This window comes from Monodon monoceros, unplaced genomic scaffold (genome assembly GCF_005190385.1).
Source record: "Monodon monoceros isolate NGI ecotype Baffin Bay Population unplaced genomic scaffold, NGI_Narwhal_1 Super_Scaffold_11, whole genome shotgun sequence".
Classification (NCBI taxonomy): Eukaryota; Metazoa; Chordata; class Mammalia; order Artiodactyla; family Monodontidae; genus Monodon; species Monodon monoceros.
Window position 1 is genome coordinate 133752087 of NW_021703767.1, and position 18337 is coordinate 133770423.

Consider the following 18337-nt stretch of genomic DNA (forward strand, 5'->3'; position numbering starts at 1 on the left):
ACGGTTGGTGGACCTCAGCTCTGAGCAGCCTGCACGTCCCTGCCCTACGGCAGCTGTCATGCACATGAAGCCGAGCGCCGTCCTTCCAGGGCCGCGTGTCTGTGCTGAACCCACACTGCAGTCGGCGCTGTGTGATGCCCCTGCCACACCCGGGCGGTCGGGCCAGGGATGCAGCAGGAAACAGCAGATTTTAGTTGGGGCTGGGCAGCAGATAATAAACGAATAGGACAACGGCAGGTGCAGAAGAAGTAACTGGGGAGTGTGATGGTGTGACTGGGGGCCCCCCTTAGAGCTCTCAGTAAGGATTTATTGTTATGAGCAGCCAACATCCAAGTGATTTTGGACAAAATGATACACAGCTTGATGCCCATATTTAAAGCAATATTAATAAAAAGAAAATGTTTAAATTTAAAACCAACGTGCGGCGCATTTCCAAGGACGGGGGTGTTTGAGAACAGAAGGCACAGGGCTTGGGGGGCCCAGATCCCTCCCCTATGGCCGCCATGCTCAGCCCAGGTCAGGACCCAGGTGTGCCTGGGGTGACTCGCTTTTCGGTTGGAATGTACCTGTTCTGGCAGCACAGTGATTAAGAGCAGAGGCTTAATCCTCAGCAGACTTCAGGTAAAATCCCGACCCCTTCACCTGCTAGCTGTGTGACCTCAGATAGACAACAGAGACAGGCCACAGCTGAGGCTCGGGCCCAGCGTGGCTGGTTGAGAGGATCAGATGGGGTCATGTATCTTACCTGTGCCTTGCACACGGTGCTCAGAGAACACCGACTCGTGGCTTTTTACAGTATGGAAGGGTTTCCTTTAACGGGGATTTTAATGGCACCTCTGGTGATTAGAAGAAAAGAGCATTGAGAACAGGAGAAGCAGCATGGAGACGGGACTAGGGGAAGGGAAGGCTGTGGTACCGGGCAGGAAGGTCTCCCACCGGGCACATCTCCACGGAAACTGCAGCATCCTCCAAGTTCCTTTAGCTTTGGAACCAGCTGGTATGAACAGGTGAGAGAGACTCAAGTTTCTATCTTGCAAATATTCCTCTTTTTTTTTTTTTGGATGGCTGGCATATTTGATACTTATTTTAAGCCTGATTTTTTTTTTTTTCTGAATCTTTACCTTTTTGAATGCAGAAGCCTTCTTTTTGGTTTGTTCATAATTACATATTAGCACTGCTGTGAACTTTGATCTGAAAAGTAGCTTTGCCCTTCGAAAGAATTTAACTTATTTGCCTTTTCCATACTTTTGGTAAATTGGTATTACAAATATCTATAACTATGTTTACTTTGGAAAGTAGCCATTTTTCCCAGGATAAGATAATCATTAACCATGTCTGTCATAAAACTGCTAGTAACTGTTGTACCAGGCAGTCCAAGGATAACCAAGTATATTGAGTATAACATCCCCGAGAAATTAAAACCCTGGTGAATTACAAAGCGCCTTCTTCTTTCCATTGAGCAGAATGCAGTGGTGTCCTTCAAGGAGCTGTGTGGCCTCTCCTCCGTAGCCAACCTCATGCAGTGCATGCTGGCGGTGTCTCCCCGCTTCCTGGGACCTGATAACACGCCCCTGGTGGTCCTGAATCTCAGCGAGCAGTATCCCACCATGGAGTTGCAGGGAATCGTGCCCGAGGTTCTGAAAAAGATCGTAACGACTTATGACATGGTGAGTGGCTCTTTGCACTTTTATGGAGCCCAGGGGAGGGAGGTGTCTTAGGACAGTACCCCGCCATGCTTAGGAGCTCTTGCTGAGGTGTGCTTTCCTAGTTCAGGCTTCCTTTACCTGTGCTGGAAAAGTTATTCCCCTGACCTTGCTGTATTTGAAAGACTTTAGTGTTTTGTTGTTGCTATTTTAGAAAGCAGGATTCAGACAGCTTTTCAAGAATGTATCTGAATTGACTTCTAAAGCATACCCTATTTTCCACATATATATAGGAGAGAATTTTTTTAACCTTTCCCTGTAATCAGCCATTGAGTCACTCATTTTTATTTTGTTTTCAAACTGGTAAAGGTGAGAAATTTAGTTTTTTTTCCCAAAAATACACTTTAAATACCATCAGAGGCAGGTGCTTCCACTACATGACTCTATTGTGCAAAGTTTTCCTTCCTTATAGCAGCTGCTCTGTGACGCCTGTGATTGGTAATCAGCTTAGCGTTAATGAGGAATCCTCAGGACACCTAGAATATTGCATTTTTGCCCTTAAGGTCTATCTTGCGTTTTCCTAATCGCTTCCTGCTCTCGCTGTACTTTTTGATTTATCGTAACTCTGAGGGATGAGTTAGTGAACAACACCGTTTCAAGCTCGCAGTGTAGCTGAAGTTGTCAAAACGCCAGTGAGCACCGCAGGTCCTCCCCTGCGGTCAGGGTTAAGGGTGGTGCTGGACACTCCCCTCCCAGATGGGCGAGGCTGTCAGCCTGTACCGGCCGGGTGCTCAGAGGTAAGAGGCCTCACCCACCACCTCCTCCACACGAGAAGCAGGAGCTCAGACCACAGAACTCAAGGCTGCTTCTCAGGTAGCCTGCTGTGGTCTAAGACAAATCAGGAGTGGCATTGTAAACCTTACAGAAATATATTTCTTTTACTATTCTGTAAGTTGACCTGAAAACTGCAATTCAGAGGGATTTATACAATTTCCAGGAAAGAAAAAAATGGTTTAGGTCAGCATTTCCCACAGTGTCTGCTGAGGAACCTTGGTTTCTTAGGATATTAATAAGTGTCACATGGGAGAAAGGGTTCCATGTTGAAATAATTTAGGGAAATACTGGTTTGAGCAAAATTAATCAGATGTCTTCACTGCAGGACTGTGTGGGGCCTTTTGTTTGCTGGCAGTGGCTTTCCAAAGGGTGATGGACATAGTATGCCCTATTTGACAAATTGTCTTGACCAGGGGGTACTATTTCCAAAAACAAAAGTTTGGAAGGATTTTTGTTCTTAATCTTCACGTCTTAGCCTTGTTCACCCAAATCTTTGGGTGCATAAGACCTGGAAGTCCAAGTCAGAAGCATGCAGCTTTTTTTTTTTCTTTTGCTCTTTCTTTCCCCCAGTTTTATTGAGAAATAATTGACACTCATGTATAAGTTTAAGGCGTACAGCATGATGGTTTGATTTATGCATATTGTGAAATGATTACCACAGTGGGCTCAGCTGACATCCATCTTCTCATATAAAAAGAAGGAAGAAGAGAGGAAAGGAAAAAAAAATTTCTTGTGATAAGAGGTCTTAGGATTTATTTTCTTAAGTTTTCTGTGTATCAGTCATCATGGTATATATTACATTCCTAGGACTTATTTATCTTATAACTGGAAATGTCTACCTTTTGACCACCTTCCTTCAGTTCTCACTGTCTGCACCCTTCACCTCTGGTAACCACAAATCTGATCTCTTTTTCTATGAGTTTGGTTTTTTGTTTTTGTTTTGTTTTGTTTTAGTTTCCACATATAAGTGGGTCATACAGTATTTGTCTTTCTCTGACTCATTACACTTAGCATAATACCTTCAGGGTTCATCTGTGTTGTAGCAAATGGTAGGATCTCCTCATATTTTAATATATATATATATATATATGTATATCTCACAACTTCTTTATCTATCCATAGACATTTAGGTTGCTTCCATATCTTGGCTATTGTAAATAATGCTGCTATGAACATGGGGGTGCATGTATCTTTTTGAGTTAGTGTTTTTGTTACCTTAGGATATATTCTGAAAAGCGGAATTGTTGCATCCTATGGTAGTCCTGTTTTTAACTCTTTGAGGATCTTCCATGCTGTTTTCCCTAGTAGCTATACAAATTTACATTCCCACCTATAATAAGAGTGCAGTATTTTAAACAGCTTATCAGTTCGTTACCTTAAGAAAAAGTGGTATTTGATCTTTTTCCTGAGTTCCAATGCAATAACCACACGTTGTAGCAGGTGCTTATTATTCCCTGCTCTTTCCAGCTTAGAGTTCACGGTGATGTAAGATAAATAAGGACGGAACACTGGACACTGCAGGCAAACTGCAGGGAGTGACAGTCACCCTTCAGAAAGAAGGACGGCCAGGGGCAAATGCGTCTGTAAACATGGGTTGGGGGAGCGCTGTGCTGGGTGCTGGAGGGGCCACAGGCATGAGCATAAGGGGTCCCTGTCCTCAGGGAGCCATCCAGTCTGCTAGGATGGCAGCTGGGGAACAAAACAAAGAAGCTTATGCTGAGATTCCTTTGGGGGGAAAAGATGGAAAGATAGGAAAAAGAGGTTAAATGGAAAAGTCTGAAGAGCTCTTGCATGCTGTGCCTCAGGCTACCTAGTTGGTTTCATGAGAAGAAGCCCAAAGAAGTGGCTGATATTTGTCAATGCTTTTTAAACTTAAGCCACAAATAAAATCGTTAGACATTTTGCAGACCCACGTCATTGACCAACATCTAAGATGACTTACCGGCTCAGGTGTGTTACTGGTCACGCAGTGACATTTCTTCATGGTAACCTTTTTAACAGGACCTTCCTGAGAGTGGAATGTGGTGCCCCAGGGAGGTGTTAACTGGAAGGGTCGGTACCCAGGCGCTAGTCCAGGCTGAGCCCACAGCGGGAGTGGGACCATAGCTGGGTGGACACGGTGCCCACCATATCACTCCCCCCACCCCTTCCTCTCCCTGGGCTGGCCGATGATAACATTTACTATGTAACTCTTATCTACATATAACTTTATAATTGTGTTGTTGTAGAAATGATAAGACAGTTGGCTTGCTTAAGTTTTTAAAGTTGTGAAATTAGTCTTACATAATGTCTGATTGACATAGCTGGGCTGCGTCATACCCCTAGCTTTATTGATTTGCTCTCTTTTTCATTCCACCTGCTAAACTAAGCTATAAAGTACTTAAAATTAAATTCAAATGTTTATAATTTGCATTTTAAAGGTTGTCATATTGCTACGGCAATATTATAGCTCTTGTAATATTTTATAGTCCATTTATTAGTGACTTAATTATTTCTCACCTTCTGACAACTAATTTATTAAAGCTAGCTAAAGAATAGATGAAATACTGATGGGAAACGTCATAAGGTCCTGGATAGCCTTTATTTTTGTAACGTTTGTTATATTGAGCTTAACCCAAAATTAGCCTTCGAAATAAGATCTTATTTCATTTCACTGACTTCTCATTTATAGTTTGCAGACTCCAAATGAGAAGTAAGCGTAGTTTGAGAAATCCACCCCTCCCCACAAAGTCCTGTGTTACTGCGAGTCTGCACTGCTGAAGTTGCCCTCCAGTGAGGACAGGATTGCGGTATCTCCTAAGAGTGTACAGATATGTATTTATGCTGTCAAGATTGTGACTATTTTTCTGTCTAAACTCTTATTAATAAACGAGTTGTAGCTGAAATATGCCAGTGTCTTTGTGAAAAAGGAGAGTGCAGGGAAGGAGCTGATTGTGGAAATGTGGACACTGTGTAAGGCGGTGTGGAGGCTAGGAAAGAGGGCCCACGCTCAGGGTGGCCTGCAGCCCCATTTGCCTGGGACAGACCCTGCTTGTACACCTGTTGTCCCAGCATAATTATTAATAGTTCTCCCTTTAACCCTTAACAGTGTCCCTGTTTAGATAATTAGTTGTGTGGTCACCCTGCCCACGGCCCCTAGATTGTCCTAATGGCTCTTGTGATCCCACCAACGAACAGGTCTTCAGAGTGGCCCAAATTGTGGTTTTTTGCCCTATTTGTCGTCCCTCCTTGGATCCCGGAAGTGGTGAGGTTTGAGGCTGGGACGTTGCTCAGGAAGGCGGGTGTCAAAGCCACCCGGGAGCAGAGGAAGAAAAACACAGACACGTTCTTAGATCAGGCAGATGGGGGAGAAATAGGGAGGGACTGGTCTGGAGAGTGGGAGTGACTGTGTGGTCACACAAGGGAGGCTTTTCTTCCCTGGAGGAGTTCACAGTTTAGTGGAAGAGATGAAACATATCCAGAGATAGTGAGAGGATAGATGATAGAGAGATGTGTTAAAATATGTAAACAGGGCTTCCCTGGTGGCGCAGTGGTTGAGAGTCCGCCTGCCGATGCAGGGGACACGGATTCGTGCCCCGGTCCGGGAAGATCCCACATGCCGCGGAGCGGCTGGGCCCGTGAGCCATGGCCGCTGAGCCTGCGCGTCCGGAGACTGTGCTCCACAACGGGAGAGGCCGCAGCAGTGAGAGGACTGCGTACCGCAAAAAAAAAAAAAAAAAAAAAATATATATATATATATGTAAACAGATTATTTGGATGTTCATGGGAGAGAACGGTCAGTTTCAAGTTTAGGAATTAGGAAGACTTCAAGGAAATACTGGCCTCCGACCCTTAAGAACACCTCAGATTTCAGCAGGTGAAGAAAAGGAGACCGTTGCAGGCTGAGTTCACAGGGTGAAACACTCTCAGAAATGGGAAGCACGTGTTCCAGGAAATTCAAGCGTGGACCGTGGGAGTTCTTGCACATTTTTGAGCAGCAAAGAGCCATGCTCAGAATTAAGATTATGGACTGTGGGAGGGTAGGGGTGAAAGAGAACTCAGAGGCCGCCTGCTGAGCGTCTTTATTTTGCAGATGAGAAAATGGAAACCCAGTGGTGCATCAGATTAATGGCAGAACCATTAATGGTTCTAATGGCAGGGTTAGAACCTGACTAGTCTCTTTGTCCAGTTTTTGCCCTGCAGTCCAGATCAGGAAGATGAGCCATGTGTGGTGTGTGGATGACTGATGAATCTAAAGCCCGGATAGCGCCAATGATCATGATCTGACGTTGTTCACGTGGGGCCCTTGAAGTCCCAGGTGCCTTATTTCTGATTCTTGCTCCCCCCATGAAGGTGGAGAAGAATTCGTCTTGCATACTTAGGCGTATGTTAAAAGGCAGATCCGATGAGCTTAAAATAAGGAAGACTGTATTCAACAGATTGAGTTCCACTCAATGGAATCTGATAAGTACCTGAATATATCTTTTGTATTATTACTTCAGAAAACAGAAAATTTAAGTGTTTTACTTGAAAGTGTGTGTCAGTGAACTTGAATGCATCCACTGTTGAGAATCAGATATCACAGTTGAGCTCGTTCTCTCACGTGTTTAAAGGCTGGTTTGGAGAAGATAAGGATTACGTAACCTGAGTAAGGGATTCTGGTGAGTGAGCGGGTCCCCGCTCCGTAACACACAGTGCTCCTGGGATGATCTGCCGGGAGGCTTCAGGACCACTTCAGGCTTCCCCTCTCCCGTCATCATCATCTTTTTATACGAAAGTGGTTTGTACCACCCTTTTTAATGTTGATGAAAGTAACGATTCAGCTCTCCAGCTATCTTTGCTTATTAGTTTCAGATTTACCGTCTGCTTTACGCTTAAATTTTTTTAAATGTTATGAGATCTGTGCTAACAAATAGAGACCAAGATGTCGACATTCTTCCTTGACTGAGAGAAAACACTGGGAGTTTAAATATTTTGTGGAGTGTTACATAAAAAGAAAGTTCTTTTTAAAATTTTTTCATTGGACTTTGAGGGCAGTATTCTCGGTGAAAGAAGCTAGACGCAGAAAGACAAGCCCTGCGGGATTCCACTTAAATGAGGTATCTAAGATAGTCAGATTCATAAAATCAAAGACTAGACTGGGAGTTACCAGGCGCTGGAGATAGGACGTTATTAATCAACAGGCATGAAGTTTCAGGTAAGTAAGGTGGAGGAGTTTTAGAGACCCGTGTACAGTAGCACCTTGTACCTCTAGTCAACAGTAATGCATTGTACAGGTAAGCATTTGTTCAGAGGGGTAGATCTCATGTTAAGTGTCCTTATCACATAAATATTTTTTAAATAAAAAAAGTCTTTTTCCTTGGTTTTGCTACAATTTTTCTGCACTACGGAATATGCTTCAGTCATCGTAAGTACATTGACGATGAAGTCCCAGGGAATGAAAAGGAGAGAAGAGGAAAAAGGAAAGAAAAGGATGCCCAGCTCTCTGTCACAGAGAGCACGGCTGTTCACATACACAGTGGCGGACTCTCGAGCAGCCGTAGCTGCTCGGAGATTACCCATGAATTCATTCCTGTCATTGCCGTTCCTTTGTCTCTGCTTTCTATCTGAAATTAATTTGTTTCCATCTTTTACAGCTTCACAAAAATCTTGATTTTAATTGCCTTCACACTTAATTAAGAAAGCACTCTCTGAGGAATCCATTTATCCAGTAGAGAACAGTAGTTTTTAGTGTTTAAAAAAAAAGGAACAAGACGCTTTGTCTAGGAGCATGTTATTTGCTTGCTGTGAATATTTTTATATAAGTTACTGGATCGTCCCTTCTACCTCATGGCTTTAAATATTTCTTAAATAAAACAAGGTCCTTTAAATAAAATATGTGAAACGAAGGGTTTTTTTCTTACACAGATATGTTGGCAGTCAGCATGCAGCATCAGGAGTGCTCTGCTCTATGTTGTTGGTATGGGTTCCTGTATTTTCTCTGTCCACTGCTTAATGCAGGGAAGAGACAAATCACACTTCATAATTGATGGAGTCTGCCCATCTGGACCAAGCAGAGATCATCTGTGATAAGGTTATTATTGATCCCCATCTCCTCTGTGGCTGCTTTTATCACTCTCCTGCCTCAGAACTTGACATTAAAAGCATCTTTTAATTGGAGGTGTCAACTCTCCCAATTTTTATAACTGTAGAAAAATAGAGTATTATGCCTTGGGATAAGACTGAGCTACAAAGAGGGGGAAAAAAAGACAGATTAGGGAAAGGTGAATGTACCCTGCTACAGGGGGAAGAGCAGAAACCCAAAGCCTCTAGTTTAATTCAGTGACAGGGGAGGTCCAGCCAGTGACATTTCCAAAACGGTTTCTCTGGCATCATCGAAACCATACAGCTGACCCACTTCAGAGCGACTGCCAACCCCACAGGAAGGGAAAAGTAATGTTTACAGGATGGAATGTGATGATGGTATCACTCGTATCATCAGAGCAGCTGTAGAGGCTGCCACTCAGCCACCAGAAGCAGGGAGATTGAGAAACTTAGGGGAGATGGTGCTTCACGGTGTGATATGCACGTGGTGATTGCACGACTGTATCTCTCCTCCGCTTTTCATGTTTTACATGTCTCCACAGAAACCATCGAGGGACACGTATGTAGAAGTATTCTTACACACACACACACACACACACACACACACACACACCCCTTCAGATACTAAGCAAGAACAGTTGCGAAACACACACCTGCAGATACTAAGCAAGAACAGTTGCGAAACAGTAGCATTTTAGGGGCTGGCAATCCCCTTGAAAGAGCCTTCACCAGCGGCTGCTTTTTACCAGTTAATTTGATACCCAGCCCCAGACTCTCTGGGAGGACAGAGATGCAAACCTTAACAGAGTCCCACACGTTGTCAGATGGTGTCTTCAGACGAGAAGTGATAAAGTACGAAGCGAGCCACTGTACCATCTGACGCACCAACTGCAGATACTATTCTGCAGTTTACAATTCCTGAGCGACTGCGGCGCTGTCCCACCGTACTGGTAGACGAGAAACGGGAGCCTGCTGTTGGCATCACTTCAGCCCTTGAACCAAGCCACCTGGGGAGCGGTTATGGGGCTGTGGCTCGGGGCCATGTGTTTGGTGGGGTCTCCCACAGTTTGACTTCTCTGTTAGAGCCTTTCTGTTGCTTCTGAAGGGGGCAGAACAAGATTGCTTATTTCTCGAACGCCTTATTTCACTGAATCTGGTAGGAAATATGTATGTAATATATCTGGAACCTAAGGCTCCAGAAAAGTTAGGGAACTTCCTTGTAAGCAGATGCATTATGCAGAAGAACACTACTACATTTTTGATAAAACTTAAGATCGCTGAAGTGCTGTAGTCTTGTTTTCTTCCTGTGCAAGAGGAGAGGGATTGCTTCCCACGTTCCCATCAGATCCCACGTGAATGTGGGATTTTGCTCTTGTATTATTCCTTCAGTGTTTATTTTTGATATATTCTCTTCTTGACTAGAAATAACTTATTTTGTTTCTTCAGTGGCTAAAGTTACCTCCTTAAGTTGTTTTCTGAGTTCTTCTTTCTGTCAAAGACCCACCAGGACATTTTTTTCAACATGTATTTGGCCGCGCCAGATCTTTAGTTGCAGCGTGCGGGATCTTCCTTGTGGCATGTGGACTCTTAGTTGTGGCATGCATGCGGGATCTAGTTCCCCGGCTAGGGATCGAACCCGAGCCCCCTGCATTGGGAGCATGGAGTCTTAGCCACTGGACCACTAGGGAAGTCCCCAGGACATCTTTTAAAAGTCCGTGTACATCTCTCAAATTCTGAGCGTCCTCTGTCAATAACAGACGTGGTTTTCTTGGTCAGTCGCCGCGAGCATCAGCGGCTGGTCAAGGCTGGGAAGAAGCATTTGGCTTCCTTATCCTGGTTTGCTTGGTCAACTTCCTGTCCCCACTAGGCTTCGAATAAACAGAATTGGGCCGAGTGGAGACAGCAGTGCTGGCCGACTTCCAGGTTCTTCAGCCTGTTGTCACCTCATGCCTGTGGGGCAGAGACTGAGTTCAGACCACACACTCGGCCCAGATGGGGAAGGAAATGCAGCTTTCCCAGCTCTCTTAGGGGCAGGTGAGTGTCCCTCAATTTTAGTTCCATTTCGTAACCCTGATCCATTGCCTTAATTCACATTATCCATTTTGGGTTGTGGTTGCTTGACTCTTTAGGTAAAATGCTCTGTCTCTCAGGCTTTCTCTCTTCCCTCAGCTCCTCTAAGAGTGGCCACTAGCTGCCTGGAGAGGGTGCAGCTGCAGAAAGTCTCCTTTCTGTGCCCTTGCTAAAGAACGTCCTAAAGCTCACCACCGCCCACCCCAGTGCACCTTGGGGCTGGTGTGTGCAGCGCAGGGATTTCCTGGCTCCGTCCTCCGTCCTCAAGGCTCCAAGAGGCGGGCTCCCAATGTCCCCTCCACTTCCCCTTTCCTCATCCTGTCCTAGGGCTGCAAACGCTTGGCCCAGCCGTGGTCGGTGGAGGGGCATCTCCTCTACCCTAGGGGTGATGCTCTTGGGACCTACATGTGTTGTTCCTTGATATGTTAAAATAATTTAGAAAAGAGTTTCTCCTTGACAGATCCTGACTTTCAAGCCTGTCGTTTTGGTGGGAACCCAAATAAAAATCTAATCTGACCTTTAAAACCGAGAAGTGTCTTTGTTTTTACAAGATAGCTGCTTTTCACCCAGGCTCTGAAACTTGCTCTTTGAGTAGGTGGAAAGCCCCAGGGCAAAATGATTTATAAACTATGGCAACATCTCTGGGAAAGAAACAGCTTTACACTCTCCTCCTTACACCTCCCACTGCTGTCGCCATGCAGCTGGCAGCCTTTCCCTCCCCACGGCACTTCATCTCCTGGATTCCCAGAAAGACAAACTTCTGGAAATATCACCTAGAGAGAGACCCGGGTGCTGAGGCAGAGTCAGAAGTCTGATGTGCCAGCTGTAAGAACTAGGGATTATGTAATGATCATCAAGAGAAATGGAGTCTGAATACTTTGACTAGTGTTGTTAAGTGAATAACATTCTTCTTAGAGCATCTTGGAAATGTGGCCTCCCTTTGGCATGTTGGGATTGATGAAGCATTTATGTTAAGCCTAGTAATTGCCAAGAGAGGGAAAAAAGGGGGGAAATAACTGTAGGGAGATGTATCTCATGCATATAGCCTTGTAGCAATTGAAGTTTTCCAGAATCAGAATTTCTGATTTGCTATTGAAACATGCATCAAACACTATTAATAATATATAGCCCTTTCTTGAAGAGAACACTTTTTACAGCATCTAGAATCTGTTTGACATCTTGAAGTTTGTGATCACTGTTGTGGTGTGCACGGCGTGGTACTGTGTCTACAGCCAGTTTTGTGGATGTGATTGTCCTCTGTGGCGGAAATCCTTTTCAAACAGGAAAGTGATGATCAAGAAACAGGACTGGGCTTCCCTGGTGGCGCAGTGGTTGAGAGTCCGCCTGCCGATGCAGGGGACATGGGTTCGTGCCCTGGTCCGGGAAGATCCCACATGCCACGGAGCGGCTGGGCCCGTGAGCCATGGCCGCTGAGCCTGCGCGTCTGGAGGCTGTGCTCCGCATCGGGAGAGGCCGCAACAGTGAGAGGCCCGCGTACCCCCCTCAAAAAAAAGAAACAAAGGACTGAGTTGGCTTTTGGTGTGTGATAATTTATATGTCTTTAGCGGCTTGTGAGTTGTGAGTCCTTTCAGATCCACAAAAGTGAAGACTGGCCAATCTAGAACCTGCCTTTCACGGCTCACTGATGCGTTCAGCCTGCTTCCCCCCTGGTGTCTGGGAGCCCTCTGGCTTGCTCTGACCTTGGACTCAGAGGGGAGCTGCGTCTCTCATTGACCCTCTGACCTGTGCCGTTGGGACAGAGGGAGCTGTGCCAGCCTGTGCTGGCTGCTTTGAGAGATCATTGTGTTCCTCTCCCTCGTTGTAAGCTGTCCTGGGACAGAACCCTTGGAGCCCCCTACATGTGGACTCTACTCTGAAACACCCAGCACTCTCTGGGTCACACCCCACTGGAGGACCCAGGAAATGCACCTTCACTGTTTATCTTAGTTTTCCTAGGGTGGCGGTTTCTGACCAGATGGGGAGTTGGGGGTGTGAAGCCCATGGTGATTCTTCATCCCGCTCAGGAAGGTGGCTGCCTTTGCCACCTGAGCCTGAGGCTGCCCCTGCTGTCAGCTCCACGTGGGATTCAGAACATTCTCCAGCCAGTTAAATGGGGATGTTTTGCCTGTGTGATTATTTTAGCAGTGCTGGCTACAACTAACCAGTAAGAATCACACACGTGAACCTTTTTTTTAGAAGTATTTTTCTTCTGTCAAAGATTCATCAAAAAGATGAATTGTTTAATATTTCGTTGTGTCCCATCATTGTCTGTATTCAGGTTGAAGTTTAGAAAGGATGTAAGTTGCAGTGATAACAGAATTTTATTGCTTAGCATCTCGATATTCTGATATCATTCCCTGACTTGGCAAATGCAAGATCCATTCACTGGAGCTTAACTTGATTTATTGACACCCATTCTTATATAGTTTAGAGAAGCAAATGCTTTTCCATTGAGAAAATCGGCAGCGTTGCGAATCCCATTCAGAGTTGAGTTGGAAAGATTGAAATTACTCAGATACCTCTAGAAAATTGTTAGTGGTGGTACATAGATTGGTTTGTAAATGTAGTGATGAGTCTCCTCTGTTTTCATGGACACGTAGTCTCTGGATGTGCAATCACATTTTAGAAGACAACTCTCTAAGAAATGGGATACTTTGGATGGAATCTGCTCCATGAAAATTTAACTATCAAAATAACCATTTTCTATGAAAGATCATATATTTCAGAATTTTTTTGAGTACTACGTGTAATTGTTGACACTTACTTGGGCCACCTTCTGGCATCACTTCTTGGCAGTAGGATGTACTCATTTCTGACCTATTTTTCCTGTCTTTTATGTCCCTAGTCATGACCTGGAAGAAATTTTTTAAAGGTGTTTTTCCACAGTCTTTTGAATAATGAGGCAGTAGTGATTTTTCTCTGCAACTTGATGTATTCCTGACAGTAATATTTGGCCCTTTCTAAGCTTTAAGCATATATTTTGTTGATATGTTACATTTGACTTCAGGTTTATAAGAGAAATAAAATTCAGCACTGCCTACGGATTCATTATTTCTATTTTTGTGTAGTGGGGAGGGCTCACCCCCAGCCTCACCAAACCCCTCTAAGCGGCACTTGTCTGGTGGTAACTCTCCACCATACACATTAACCGCTGTGCCAGTGGGGACTGCAGGAACTGTCACTTATTATTCTATTTTAACGGTTCCTGGTTTTCATTCTGTTCACTTGTATTCCCCCAGATTGCTAGGAAATAATTAATGCCACCCACCCCACTAAAATAACCACCCTTGACAGCAGAAATCTGATTTTACTACCACATGAATTTATCGGGGATAAAAATAGCACTTAATAATGGTTTTTAAGCCTTTTCTAACTTAAGACATTTAAAATTCTGAACCATAAGAAAATTGCTCTCCCAGTCAACTCAGTGGGTGGACAGTATGATATGTTAAGAGTTAAGTTTAACTCTACAAGCTTGATTATCAATTAACTTAAAAATAACATGTTAAGTAGTTTAAAACATTTCTTTCCCTACTACTTTTAGTATTAGTCACATCTTTAGGGCTAACTCTTATAGATTTTTATGTGCAGATTTTATACAGGAAGTCCTTTATCTACTTATGGAAATCTTGAAGTATTTTCTTTGAAACCAATGTTGATTATTCTAGTTTTCTTTATAATTATTATACTCCTATACCAGAGAGAGATTAAATGGAATGATACCATCATTTATGTCATTATATGGCACAAAATAATTTTAGCTTTGAATAATCACTTATCTGGTGCCAAAAGCCAAAAGCCAAAAAAAAAAAAAAAAAATCTGTCTTTGTGAATAGAGATAGCTGTTTTGAGTATTTAGCTAAATGTAACCAAGATGGAAGTTACTCATTTTTAGCTGACTTCCTAAAACTAACGTCTAGCTATGTTATAAGTCTGTGAAAGTCTTTGACCAATGTTACAATTCTCTGTGGCCAAATTTCTCCTTCGTTTACATATAACATACGTTTATGCTTTTAAAATACCAACCGCACTTGATTTTTCATGTTCTGTTCTAAAATGTGCATGTAGCATGTCAAACTATATTCTCTGGAATACTTTTAGTCCAGTTTCACCAAGTGATGAATGGTGTGGCATTTTAGAGCAGGGTCAGGCAACGCTGGCCTGTGGGCCTGGCCGGCACCACCCATTTGTGTACGGGCTGCAGGCTTAAAATGGTATTTACATATTAAATGGTCGAAAAAAAAAAATTCAGGACATGTAAAAATCATATGAAATTCAAGCCTCTGTGTCCATAAGGAAATTTTGTTAGAGCACGCATTCTCTGTGTCTGCTTTCACATTGTGACGGCAGTCGCCTAAAATATTTACTGTCTGCTCCTTCACAGGAAAAGTTTGCCAACCCCTCAAAAAGAGGATCACAGAAAAAGTCCTTAGGGTGTTTTGATGCCCTGGTTTCCAGATTCACTTTGGCCAGCTTAAATCATGACTTTAAAGGTTTTCTTTCTTCTTCTTTTTTAAATAATGTACTTAGTGCGATTTGAATGTAGATCCATAGAACATCATTTTACTCTGTTACCCCAGTAGGAGGAGGGCCCCTGAGTTCTGTCCCGGAAGAGGCAGTGGACCCCTGAAGAAGTAAAACTACTTGTTAGTGTTTGACGGTCAGAACTATAAACACCAGAGGCGGGAACTAGGAAAGGAAAGCCTGTGAAAATTCCAGTTTGCTTACGGTGCCCATGAGGACAGCGTGCTATTGCAGCAAAAAAATGGTGACAGTCGACCAGAATCTTGTGTTATAATCCAGTAAAATTTGTAACTAACTTTAGTTCACATGTATTTAGCGAGATGTATAATCATGATTGCGCTGCTTGGTAATGAGGCACGACAAACGAGCCGTCTAAGGATTGAGTTTAAGCCATGCTCAGGTCAAGCATTTCTTGTTAGGGGAGGGGGAAGGGAGGGCAGAGAAAGGGGAATTGGGTGGAGCGGGTGGGCAGGCTCTGCATCTCTTCTGAAAACCCCTAGTTTCCTCTCACCTTCCCCTAAGGCGGGAAGGAGGGCTTTCTCTAGAATTATAAAATCCAGGCAGTACTAACCACATTCTATTTAAAGCTCTCTCCACCTCCACCTAGAGGTGAAGCCCCAACCCAGACCCTCTCCCACGGTGGCTGGGGGTGGGGCTGGAGGGTCTTTGCTGCTTTCTTACACTCATCACAACCTGTAATTATACATTCGTTGGTTTGATTCCTTTTCTTAAGGTACCTCTCTCTCTCTCTCCCCCAGATCTGAACCCCCGGGTGGCTGCGACCCTGTGTGTCCCGCTCATCACTGTGTTCTCACGACAGAGCCTGCCACAGGGCAGGCACTCAAAATATATTTATGAACAAATGAGTGAATGAATGAATGAGTGAAAGAAAATGCCCTTGATCTAGAGGACACAGATATCAGGTGTCCTTCCCGCCCTACATCTAGGTCCCGGAGTACCTACATTTCCCTGAACTTGGCTCATTTACGCGTGCACGGAAAGCCTTTCTTGGGAGCGTTAGGTTTGGGGCTGGTGACGGCTAGAGGGTGGAGTGACTGTCCTTCCAGTCTCAGTACCAGAGGGTCTCACCGTGTCCGTCCTAAGGTGGTAAGTGGCACCTGTGCCGGTCCAGGAAGAGGAGGTTCCTGGACAGCTCCAGATGCCTGTGCGAAGGGCAGGGCCTGAGGCGGGAGGCCAGGCCTGGGACAGCTGGGAGGAAGGAAGCTATGAGCGTCTCAGGTCCCCAGACCATTTACCTCTTATTCAGATCCTCAGTCTTCCCTGCCCTTTACCAGAGGGTTCTTTGCCCTGTCTGCAATGCCCTACTCTTAAAGATTCATGGGTCCTAAGGAGGACACACCCCTAGGGTTGAGGAATGAAGGGGAGAGGAGGCCAGACAGGAGAGCTGCTTGATTCAGCAAAGGCCGCTGAGATGGGAACATGGCTTCTATACGAAGAGCGTTTCATGCTTTTCCAAAGCATGCTGAGAAGTTGAGTGCCACGTGAGGTAGCAGGTGGGCATGGGCTCCTGGTGGGCCAAACGAGAAGTCCCTGAATGCCAGACCGCCACCGTCCCTCAGTTGTCACACCCCTCATCCTGACGCTGGGTACCGCACTGTTGTGCTCCCGGGGAAGGAAACCCGGACCCCGCACGCAGTATCCGCGGGCTGTGAGTCCACCTTGGCTAGGCTTTGTGCTGGTCCTTCTCTCACCTGCGTTGTGAGCTGATTCCCAGGGCACAGGACATGTGCCCTGGTGTGTTCTGCCAAGGACACATCTCCGTGAGTGCAGTTGTAAGTTCACACAGCCCTGGGCAGGTGGGCATGGGTGTGAACACGTGTGTACAAGATAGTTCTTGCACAGAGACGCTGGGACTAGCAATTGGGGGAGGAAGGGGGACCCTGCCTGCACCCTGGAAGTAGGTGAGTGGGGGCTTGGGGGATGGTGGTGCCAGCAAAGAATATGAGCCCTGAGCGTGAGAAGTCCCTGCTCTGGTGCGCACTCTGTGACCGGGCACGTCGCCTCTTCATCTGTAGAACGGGCAGGGTCTCACCGCCTCCCAGGGGGTGAGATCACATGTAAGTAGCCCAGGGCATGGGAAATTCTCAAAACACGGTACTCATTATCATGTCAGTATGAGTTCAAAGGCTAGAAACAAGCAGCTCTTGATGCTCTAAGACTTCTCTGTGTGTATATCTTAGCATCACTTGAACTTCACCGTAGCAGCTTTGCTGTATATGGAGACGTGGTTACTCCGTTTCATAAAGGCAGGTTTAAAGTTGCAAAGTGAAAAGCAGAAGGTTAGGTTTCCCACCACCTTGCGTGGGGAGTTGCCTCTCTACTCAGAAAGGGGAAGATGCAGGAGCCTGTGAGTTCTGTGGTTGACACCAGAAAGGCCGTAAATATTGTAGTAGCTGGTCGAGTGGTTCTTGCCCCCCTCCTAGCTCTGCTGTTCCAGAGTACTGCAGACTCTTTACTGGGCTCAAAAATAATGCTCTTCAGTACAGAGAAGTCTCCAATTGCTTTCCTCTATTAACTAACATCTAGACTTAGCTATCACAGACCTGAGAGAAACTAATGACACCTTACAGTAAGACTATGGTTGAATTACTGTCTGTTAATTAGGAGTTTGAAAATCACCTTGATCCCCTTGGAGAAAAACCTTGATATAAGCAGATGGTAATAAAAGTGGAACTATGTTTAATTCAAACTGTATCTTTTGAAATTTAATTAATTTCGTAATAACAGTTTTATTTTTTTTTATTTTTTTTAAAAAATTCTTGGCTGCACCCCGAGGCATGTGGGATCTTTGTTCCCTGAGCAGGGGTCAAACCCACGCCCCCTGCATTGAAAGGCAGAGTCTTAACCACTGGACCACCAGGGCAGTCCCTCATAATAATAGTTTTAAATGAGCATGTCAGAACTCTAAATGGTCCTTGGTCTCTTGAAAGAGTTATGTAGCATCCAGAGGTTGCTAATACAGTCTCCGGAAGTAGCTTGCTCACTGAGTAGTTGGCTTTAAGGAGCTCGAGTTCCCCTTTTCTCCTGCAGGGAAGACTTAGGCCAGGTTTTATTTATTTATTTATTTATTGGCGGTACGCGGGCCTCTCACTGTTGTGGCCTCTCCCGTTGCGGAGCACAGGCTCCGGACGCACGGGCTCAGCGGCCATGGCTCACGGGCCCAGCCGCTCCGCGGCACGTGG

General features: G+C 45.0%; 1 protein-coding gene across 2 annotated transcripts in view; it reads left to right on the forward strand.

Moving 5' to 3' along the window:
• PLCL2 (phospholipase C like 2) overlaps positions 1-18337 on the forward strand; it is a 195260-nt gene that overhangs the window by 114008 nt on the left and 62915 nt on the right. For both annotated transcript variants that reach the window (XM_029214150.1, XM_029214151.1), the window contains exon 4: positions 1464-1667. In XM_029214150.1, the coding sequence (XP_029069983.1) occupies positions 1464-1667 (204 nt within the window). The remainder of the gene's footprint in view (positions 1-1463; positions 1668-18337) is intronic.